Here is an 11,296-nt window from a genome sequence, read left to right on the forward strand (position 1 = left end):
TTCATTCTCTTATATCTTCATTATGAAAGGTTTGTTGCTGTTTAATTATGGAGGAAGAAGGAGGCATGTCTTCGTTCTTTCTCATTCATCGTTTTTATTCTTCTAGTTTTATTCTTTGTTTGTTAAGTTTTTTTCTTATTGGTTTTCATATATCTTGTTGTATCTCTTAATCTGTTTGATATGTATCTGTGGTTTATCATCTCTTCATTTGTAACTTTTTCTGGTTTAGCAAGGGCGGAAATGGTAGATTTACAGGATTGCGAAAGAAATGATCAGATCCGAAAATTCCAAATGGTTTAAATGAAAAAGTTAGAATTACAGTTGCTTCTATATGAATTTGGAATGATGAGCCGTACATATTCCATTTGTTGTTTGTTTTAATTGTACCTTTAATAGTTTTTTTTTTTACTCTTTGTAGTTTATTTCTTGGTTTCTTGAATCATATATTAGACATAGTCTTACTGTTTCATGTTATCATTGTACTTGTATTATCTAATGAAATTTTAGTATTTTAATAAAAAAAAAAAAGTATCAAGTCCTATGAAATGGTATGCATTTCCCTTTGAATAAGTTGGTTATTGCTCTTGATATAGAGTACAATTTGTCTTTTATGGTTGCATAAATAAACATTGGCAACTACTTATTATTTGTTTAGAAAGTTGTGAAACATTGTAAGGTATTGAAATGAAATGATGAAATGTTGATTAAAAGTAATTATAAAGTTGAATAGAAAAGCAAGGCCAAAAACAATAAAAGGAATGGTAATTTGATATGTAAAAACTTAATATATATTAAAAGAAGCAACGATAGGGAGGTTCTTCATAGACAACATATTGAGGTACAGGGGGAGGATATTGCCAGACAATATTGGGTTTGTCATCTGGTTTCTTATCTTCTTTCTTGTCTGCATCAACGACGCTTATAAGCTCTGCATAAGCCATCCTGGACTTTGGTAGGAAACATGCCAAATAAGGCCATTTCATCAACTTCTTCCTAAGTGAATGTGTTAGTTTCACCGGATCTACTCCTTCTCCTATCACCTCTATCTGCTCCTTGTCTTTCTCCCCCATAGATGCCGATTCTACCCCTGCACTCCACACTTTTCATCTTATTACAAAATCCATTTATAAACTAATAAACTGCTTCTAATTCACTTCTAATGTTATATTATTATTATGTTACCGCTAATGCTAACAGCAATTTGTAGAGCCTTAGAGCGAGTCTTGTCCCAGTCCCCATTCATGCCCACCTTGATCACCATCTTTTTCTGCATTCAATTAAATTAAATAAATCAAATTCAGCATATTATATTAGCCATGATAATCATGGGGGAGACCTAGGGCACAAAATTAATTACCTTCATGCTGATGAATCGGAAGGTTAATATAAATAATTATTGACAGTGGCCGATGATGATTAAAGAGTGAAACTTTCAATGTATAAGTGAGGAATTGCTGTGAGTATGTTGTGATACTTATAGTGTTTCACTTAGAAAGAAAAGTATACGCCAATTTAGTAATTTCTACGCAAAAATGATTATTATTATTATTGAAATATAAGTGTAAACATAGGGAAGGAAGCAGCACAAATTAAACTTTTGACTTGGACTTATCGATGATAAAAGAAAAAAACAAACTTCTTCTCATTTCAAACATGACCTACGTATCAACTTATTAGATACAATTTTATTTTTATTTGCTTGACTAAGATACATTTTTCAAATTATAATATTTTGTGGTCCAAAGATGTTTGGGATTCTATTCTAGGAAACTTTGCAGATGTTTATGGGATGACAAGACTTGTGGCTTTTCTGCCTATGCCCACCACTTTTCAATCCTAATAAATAATGGCTAAATTCTAAAAGCAAAATCTCTGTCATTACAGAATTTTCAAATGGTTTATCTGTTTTTTCCCCACTAATTTAATTCATCACTTTAAATAGATGATTTTTTTAGTGTGATACCTCAAAAATGGATGTTAACCATTTCAAAATGAAAACACATTTCTCAGATTTAATTCTTGAAATTTTCATTTTAAGGTCATTTACGTGTTTTTGGTGAGGTGAGATAAACTTAATTTCATAGGGATAAAGCTCACATATGATGATTTTCGAAAATAAAAAACATGGTTCCATAGTACATGTGATACTAAACAACTTTATTTGTTGGAAATTTTTATTTTGAAGTCGTTAACTGTCATTTTAAGAGTGATAAACTAAAAAATCATCGTTTTTAGCAAATTGCGGAGCAATCATATATTCCTTCCATAACATAATTTCATATGCACACAAACTCTAAATTGAAAAACCGCACAGAAAAAGCATTTTCAATTCCGATATCTACATTCTAACTTTATTCTCTGTATTCCAACATCAATCTAAACTCTTTGAAGTTATTGGACTTTAGAATCAAGTCAACAATCTCGAAAAACAAAAAGACGTAAAAAAAAGGAAGAAATTGAAAATTTAATACACAATAACGATTACTTGACCTGGAACAACAAATTCATTACCTACAACATCATTAATATTTTGAAATCATTAAGATTAATATACTTCAATTTATAAATAATTTCAAAACTTAACAATACAATCTCAAAACAATTTAAAAACTCTCATAAATTCAATGAATGTGAAAGAAATGGTGTGAAATTTCATGAAATCTACTGTAACTCATTTTGAAAATATTAAAACTTTTAATCAATGTTTAATAAAATTTCTACATTGAATTTCAAAAGAAAATATTGCAATTTGACAACACTTCCATCGAATTTTACATTTTCTGGAATCAAGAAAAAATGGATAAAATTGACTGAATATATAAAAACCCACTAACAATCAACAACAACAAAAAAAAAAAAAAAAATAGAAACAATGTTTGAAATTTTTAGCATAAATTTCAGACACAGAAGTCCAAGACATCCTTTCCTCTCTTAACTTGCCGAATTCTGTTTTGTACAACAATCGGGAGGTCATCGATGTTTTGCCACTCCGAATCCACAATGAAATCTTCAGCGGAGTTAAACCGTTTTCACTGGCTCCCGAGACCGTGTTTAATTGGCCCGCCACAGTCGGACTTAACCAACTGTTAGTCCATAAATTAAGTGAAGAGACTTGATCAAGCGACCAATGAGTCTGATCCGGATTTGGTTGTAAACCAGCTTACAAGAAGATCAAACCAAGAAAGGGGCGATGGTAACCTTTGGAAGCCCAGAAATAGTGAAGAATCTTGACTTCAGTAGGCCGATGGCTGAATTAGAGCCCTGAACCAGCTCCCATCTCATCTTCCCAAGCAATGCATGGTTGAACTTTCGTAAGTCTTTCACTCCCATCCCTCCGGCCTCAATACTACTACAACAAATACTCCACGGAACGGTGATCAATTTCTGTTTATCGATGCATCCAGTCCATAAAAAAATTCCTCATACTTCTATTTAGCCGTTTAAGTAACCCCACAGGTCACTTATAAACAAGAATGGAGTGAACCAAGGATCCTGTTAGTGCGGATTTAATAAGCGTTAGGCGTCCTGCGAAAGACAATGCGCTTCCCTTCCATTTAGTAAATTGAGAGAGGAATCTGTCAGCCAGGCTACTAAGATGGATCATCTTCGGGGAGCCTTTAAACAAAGGAACTCCCAAGTAGTTGAAAGGTAGGCAATGCAAACGGATACCAATGTAGTTAGCTAACCTTGTGTGTATGTGTCTGCTCACTTGCTCCCCAAAGTAGACTATCGACTTGCCCCAGCTTACCTCCTGACCTGAGATCCTGCCATAAAGCTGGAAGAGATCCTTTAGAGCACACATATTTCACACTGAAGCCATCCCAAAAATTAACATGTCATCTGCAAAAAGGAGGTGAGATGGAAAAGCATTGCCACCAGAGTAATACATTGGATCGAAGCGACCCTCGAGTTGAAAATTAGACAACCATCTAGAGAAAAAGTCCTTAGCGATGCCAAATAAAAGTAGAGAAAGAGTGTCTCCTTGCCTGACCCCTCTCGAGTAGATCAAATAGCCTTTGGGAGAGCCTCCAATCATAACAGATCTCCGAGCAGAAGCTAAAATGTTGAGAATCCAATCTCTGAACTTTAGAGAAAAACCAAACTTTTCTAAAACTTCTAAAAGAAAGTTCAAATCAATGGTGTCAAAGGCTTTGTGGATGTCAATTTTCAGTGCCATGTGACCCCCAAAATGCTTCCTGTCAAGAAGATTAACCCCCCTCAGATGCTACTACTATGCAATGATGTATACTTCTGCCTTTAAGGAACCCATACTGGTTGCTGGAAACTATTCTGGTTGCTATGACTGCTAATATGTCTGCTAAAATTTTGGTGATTTTGTGTTTCTTACCCCTACCTGTAGCCATTTTATTCTACTCTTCTCTCTGTACATCACTTCTTGGCGGTGAAGTTGAAGATCAAGATTTTCAATTGCTGCCGATTCAGCCCCCAACAGCGTGTCAGAGCTTCCCTGGTTTTCCATTTGTTGATGTATCCCAGAGAGATAATTTTCAACCAATTTAATGTTATCATCAACCCTACCAAACACATTTTTATTCCATTACTTGAGGATTGGTCTGAGCATTCTGAGCTTGTGATAGAGTAATTGAGCCGGTGGAAGAGAGATATGAGAATTATGCCAATGATTCGAAACCATGCCTTTCAAAGAATCGTGTGTCAGCCACATTGCGTGAAATTTGTACCGAGCTATCTGTGAGCTCCTATTGGTACATCGCAGCAGCATTGGACAATGATCAGAATGATATTTTGCCATATCCGTACATGAAATAGAATCTCATTCATCTACAAAGGACCCTGAGGCGAGTGCTCTATCCAAACGACACTCAACATGCGCCATCCCTTGACGACCATTAAAACAAGTGAATTGCTGACCAAAGGTATCAATATCCATAAGCTCGCAATCATCAATAAACTTCCTAAAATCCTGATATGAACCAGAAGATGGGGGCGAGCCTAGCTTCTCATGAGAAGCCTTTACCGCATTAAAGTCCCCAAAGACTAGCCATTTATATTGGGGATGAGCAAAAGTTCGTTCCACAAACTACGCCTTCTAGAGGCCAGATTACTACTATAAACAAATGAAAGGAGGAAGTCCTTACCACTGAAACTGTATTGGATCGTAATATGTTGTTCGTGAGAGGCTCAGATAGCAATACTCGATGCATCTCTTGCTAATAACCATAGAGTTGGAGTATTAGTAGCATTACCTATTACAATTGACAAACCCAATGACCTCCAGTAACCCTCAGGAATACTGTCAAGACTAACCAGAGTCTCAGCTATGCATAAAATATCCGAGCGATGGTGTGTGCACATCATTTTCAGGGCTCGTTGAGTACGACCATTGCCGATGCCCCCACAATTCCAAAATAGAACAAACATTGGTAACGCACAAGCAGCCTGCTTTTTCATTTGGCGCGGACCTCAGATGAAGGGTTACTGAATGACTTTTGCTTTTTCTGAACCGTTTACCATGGCTGCTCCTCAGATTCCTCAATTTGTGCTAATTGCAGATCCTTGTCAATTTCCGGTTGTTCGGGCAAAGATAGGTTCCCAATGGATGTAAACTGAGGAATTGGGACAAACATTTGCCATCCCATGGCCCCCAACTCTTTGTCCAGCTGATAAGAGTGGTGGTCTTGGCTATGCAAGCTTTCTAGGGCGTTTTCCGTTTCAGAGACACAGTCCGCCCATCTAGGTTCCATCGAGGCATGTAATACTATATGGTTACTGCAATCCTCTAATTTCTCAGGTTCAACATTCTCAAAAACCGAATCCACCGTTGACTGCTTCCTCTTTCAGACTCTGGAAACTGAATGGCTCCTCCATTCCGGAAAGGATTCCTTTTCTTTGCCACCATCCTAGCGCTGTTTTGTCTGCTTATACTCATCCCATCTAGGATTCCTCCTGTAATTCCCTGCTGAATGACCAATTGAGTGACAAATGGAGCATAAGTCTAGAAGCCGTTCGTATTCAAGGAATACCCAGTGCATCGAAGATTCAGTGTCCAATCATAACTTGTACTACAGTTCCTTAGAGAGTTCAATGTCAATCAGAATACGAGCATAGTGACCCATCTCGCCTTCAACGGTGTTACGGTCAAAACATAATGGAACCCCGACAGCGCGTGCTGTACTAGCCATTATCCGTTTGTCCCAGAACTCCCAAGGAAGATTGTAGAACCTTACCTAGATCTGAGCAGAAGTAGCTTTGTGAGAGTCTGGATTGAACCCCAGAGTCCAAGGGATGAGTCACATAACTCCCGGCTTGAGTGTAACCGCTCCACGCCCCCAAACAGATTGAAGAGCCTCAATTGTTGGTAGAATAATATGATAAAAGCCTCTTCCTAGCGAAACCATTTTCCAATCGAGTGAGCGACCCTAAATTGAATTCAACTTGTGCTTTAATTCTAGTTGCTTCCACGGCTTTTCCCCTTTGGACAAAGTAATATGGCCGATCATCGAATGTCTGCAGATGCTTAATCTATCGTTATAGATATCATGTTGTATCTTGATCGCCTTGAAGCCTCCCTCTTCAGAGATAGTAGGATGATTAGTTTCTGGAATGACGGCTGAGGTTGAAGCTCCAGCCAAGGTGGTCGCATATGAACGCGTCACAATTTTGGGATGCGAATCCTTCACGATATGTGGCATCGCCACATTAGAGGAGATAACAGCGTGCTTAAGGAAAGAAGACCTCGAAAACAGATGTGCGATAAAGAGATCAGGCTCCGTAGGAGCCATGGACGGCGTAGGTGAAGGACGGCGACGGCTAGGGTTCCACCGTGCCTCAAAAGAAAAAAAAAATCTTCAAACTGTCACATATATTTTCCTAATCATGGACTTTTTTTTCGATCAAATAGTTGTACTATTCACTATAGTAATTAGCATGTTTAAATTAAAAGAGATAAATACTTATAAAATATTGTAACATAATATATTTAGTATTATATATTTTAAGTATAAATATAAAAACTAAATACAATTCTTAGAATATGCAAAAGAATTATTACATAAACACTCATATACTATTCAAGAAATGAAAAATGAAAATAAAGAAGATCTTATACAGTTTGCAATGAAGAAACAACGTCACATGGAGAAAGAACTTAATACAAAAGTCTTACAAAAGAAAGACAATTGTTAAGTAAAAAACGTTTATCGTAAAAGCATCTGAATATACATACAAATCTTAAATTAATTAAAGAGCTTTATTATGAAGGGATCCTGAAGAAAAAACCCTTATTACAGAGGCTTATTGTTAAGCCCAAAATATACCTAAAATATCATTAACATTTACATCATTTTTATTAGGAATTTGTGTTATTTATATCTGTTTAGATTACTTTTACTTTCGAATATCTTTCTTTCTTGCAAGGTACTTGAATATTTGGTAAAATCCAAATAGGAACGAAAAAGGATCTAAAATAGAAGAAAAGCCCTACAAAAGGAGTCAAAGACGACGTAAATCGAAAGCGCCAAGTCGAGGACATGAACGAAAGCAAGAAGTAAGAAAACCTGTCGGGCCGCGACAGTGGATCCCAGACCCGCGGCCGCGACACGCGTAGTATAACCTTTTCTCCCCTTCGTCCGTCGCTCAGCTCAGTGCTACGTCATTCACGGCCGCGGATTACTATCCTCGGTAAGTGCAGAAATTCACCAAGAGCATTTAACACATGCTGAAAATCCAAGAAACGCGTTCGTTCAAGTGGATAAAGACGTCCTTTCACAACGGACACGACTCTTAACCAACGGATACATCACTTCAAACACAACCCTTCAACATCTATAAATAAAGAGTTGATGTTGAGAAAAAGTGTAATGAAATGCTATAATATAGATATAGAAATCAGAGCGTAGAACTTATGTCGAAGTTCTAAGTAAAAACATTTCGAGAGTTAGAAATTAGATTCTGTACAAAACAAGATGAGGTACACATATTGTTTATAGTTTAATTACAACTCAGTAGCGTTTAGACATTGTTCCAGTTTTAGTTTGCATCATGGTAGTGGCCGATCGAATCCCTATTACGAAGTTACAGCGAGAAGATTGAGTAAAGTGTTCGCCCCCGAGCTTGACAACCTCCTAGGAAACCCAAGGAAGCGGAACCGATCAAGCCCTTCACTTGCACGCCCTCGAAGAACTCGATGCTCCTTATTCTCTGTAAATTTGTATCAATTTATATTTCATCTAATAAAGTCCGTTCTATTCGACAAATCGTTATGCAGCACTTATGGTAACCAATCCAATATAAGTGAGGCTGGTGTTTTCATTAATATGCACTTGAATTCAAAATCATTACAAGGAAACTTTGTTGAACACTTAGGCAAATTATCATCTCGAAAGAGTGTTAATTTGAGTAAGGGCAACTATCCCGAAAGGGTTTTGTCGCGTTCAAAGCCAATTAATTAGAGGTTCCGTCATTTATTTCATCATCATAATAATACAAAGTTTAAGTTGTTTTCTTTGCTTAATGCAAATGAACAAATTCATTCATTTTTCTAATAAGTTCTAAATGTTCATGTTTTGTAAAATTCATCCTTATGGATTATGCTAGGCCAGGAATGGCCGGTGTAACTAATAGTGTAGTTAGACCCCGTATAAACGCAAATCAATTTGAAATTAAGCCTGCTTTGCTTAATATGTTGCAAAACAACGTAACGTTTTACGGATTGCCTAACGAAAACCCTAATGCACATTTGACAAATTTCTTAGAAATTTGTGACACTTTTAAAATTACTGATGTAACAGCCGAAGCAATCAAACTTCGCCTCTTTCCTTTCACTTTGAAGGATAAGGCAAAAATTTGGTTAACTTCTATGCCTGCTGCAACATTTGAAACTTGGGACCAATTAGCCCAAGCATTTTTACAAAAATATTTTCCCTTAGCAAAAACCGCAAGAGTCATCAAAGAGTTGACATCTTTTACACAAAATGATAATGAAACTCTTTATGAAGCTTGGGAACGTTTTAAAGAACTTCAACGTTTATGCCCACACCACCAATTGCCAGATGCACTTTTAATGCAGACATTCTATAATGGATTAAATCCTACGACTAGAGGTTCATTAGATGCTATGTCTGGAGGGTTATTTATGAAGAAGACGTCCGCCCAAGCAAGAGAACTTTTGGAGGAAATGGCAATCAACAGCAGTATGTGGCCCGCAGAGCGTGGACATATACCAACGGCGAAACCATCATCCTCATGTACATCATCGGTTAAAGGTGTAATGAATCTTGATCCTGTAGCAATGTTACAAGCCCAATTTTCTGCCTTATCGCACAAAATTGATAAATTTATGGCACCATGCGATCCTAATGATCCGATCCAGAGAGACATTGATTACGAAGGTATGAATGAGATAGAACAGGTAAATTTTGTCCAAGGACAAAACCAAACTACTAATCCTTATTCTAATACTTATAATCCTGGATGGAGAAATCATCCTAACTTTAACTAGAAAGATGGTAATAATAATAATAATGCAAATGCTAATCAATATCGTATAAATAATTATCAAAATCAAACAAGAGATACGATTAGCACTTTATCTTCAAAAATCGACAAATTTATAGATGCTATGAATGGAAAGGTAAGTAATCAAGACGATGGTTTTAAACGGATCGAAAATAAATTCGATCAGCTTATCAAAAACCAATCATCTAGCATCCATAATTTGGAGGTTCAAATTGGACAACTTGCTAAATCAATTCCATCCCGCAAAGAGGGAAGTCTTCCCAGCCAAACGGAAGAAAATCCGAAAGAGCATGTTAAGGCTATCACTCTTCGTTCGGGGAAAAACTACTTAGGTCCGGAAATGCCCGAAAATTCAACTTTACTTGGAAATGATTCACCACAATCCAAAGAAGATACATTAAAACAAAAAGATACGCCAATTGACTCTAATCCAAAACCTTTTGTACCAAAGCCACCTTTTCCACACAGGGTCCGAAATAAGGACCATGATAAACAACTTTTATCATTTTTAGACAAACTTAAAAATTTGCATATAAATTTAACATTCATGGATGCAATTACGCAAATTCCTAATTATGGAAAATTCTTGAAAGATTTAATTTCAAAAAAGATTAGTTGGGAAGGAATTTCATCCATTTCACTTTCTGAAGAATGTAGTTCGATAGTATCAAGCAAATTACCTACTAAACTCAAAGATCCCGGATGCTTTACCATTCCGTGTACTTTGGGAAATATGGAATTCCCAAGCTGTCTTTGCGATTTAGGAGCTAGTATAAACTTGATGCCATTGTCTATTTTTGAGAAATTAGGATTAGAAGAAGACATCAAGCGTACCAATATGGATTGGCAATTAGCGGATCAATCCACTAAAAGACCATATGGTATAATTGAAGACGTTTTGGTAAAAGTTGACAAATTTATTTTTCCTACTGATTTTGTTATCTTAGATTTTGCTTATGATGCTAATTGTCCGCTAATCTTTGGTAGACCATTCATGAACACGGGACGTGCTCTAGTTGATGTGTCGGAAGGAAAAGCAGTTTTACGAATAGGTGACGATAAGATCGAGTTCGATATGAATCAAGCGATGAAATATCCTATGGAGGATTTCGCTTGTATGAAGCTTGATTTAATTGAAGAATGTGTTAATGACATTGTTCAAAGAGAAGAAATAATAGAACCTATAATGGGTGAAGAATTAGAAGATAAGGACCCAGAGCATTTGATTCGAGAAGATGGACTAGTTCCGCCTTCAGTAATAGTTCCACCTAAATTAGAACTTAAAGAACTACCAAACCATCTGAGATACACTTTCCTAGGCGGAAGTGACACTCTACCTATAATCATCTCTAACAAATTAACAGAAAATCAAGAAGAAAAATTGAAAGAAGTTGTTAGAAATAGAATAGGAAGTATGGGATGGCAGATTTCAGATTTAAAAGGGATTAATCCTAGTATTGTAATGCATAGGATTCACTTAGAAGAAGATAAGCCACCTAAAGCGGATAGACAAAGACGTTTAAATCCGAACATGAAAGAAGTAGTCAAAAATGAGATTACTAAACTTTTAGACAATGGAATCATTTATCCTATTTCGGATAGTGAATGGGTTAGTCCAATCCATTGTGTACCCAAAAAGGGAGGTATAACTGTAGTAAGGAATGATGAAGGTGAATTAATACCTACGCGAACCACCACCGGTTGGAGGGTTTGTATAGATTATAGGAACCTAAATAAGGCAACTAGGAAAGATCATTTTCCTTTACCTTTCATCGATCAAATGATCGAAAGGATAGCCGGT

The 11,296-nt window shown here is 36.5% G+C and overlaps 1 protein-coding gene and 1 non-coding gene across 2 annotated transcripts; both read right to left on the bottom strand.

Moving 5' to 3' along the window:
- Positions 1-614: 614 nt before the first annotated feature.
- LOC136230844 (uncharacterized) lies at positions 615-1,488 on the bottom strand. Its single transcript, XM_066020033.1, has 3 exons — positions 1,358-1,488; positions 1,183-1,267; positions 615-1,087 (listed from the first exon to the last, which is right to left on the bottom strand). The coding sequence occupies exons 1-3, from the start codon at positions 1,361-1,363 to the stop codon at positions 792-794; spliced, it is 387 nt and encodes a 128-aa protein (XP_065876105.1). The 5' UTR covers positions 1,364-1,488; the 3' UTR covers positions 615-791.
- A 7,429-nt stretch (positions 1,489-8,917) lies between these two features.
- On the bottom strand, positions 8,918-9,024 carry LOC136231458 (small nucleolar RNA R71). The gene has a single exon (XR_010689840.1). It is a non-coding gene; the product is annotated as a small nucleolar RNA R71 (small nucleolar RNA).
- Between the last annotated feature and the right edge of the window lie 2,272 nt (positions 9,025-11,296).

Source organism: Euphorbia lathyris, chromosome 5 (genome assembly GCF_963576675.1).
Source record: "Euphorbia lathyris chromosome 5, ddEupLath1.1, whole genome shotgun sequence".
Taxonomy (NCBI): Eukaryota; Viridiplantae; Streptophyta; class Magnoliopsida; order Malpighiales; family Euphorbiaceae; genus Euphorbia; species Euphorbia lathyris.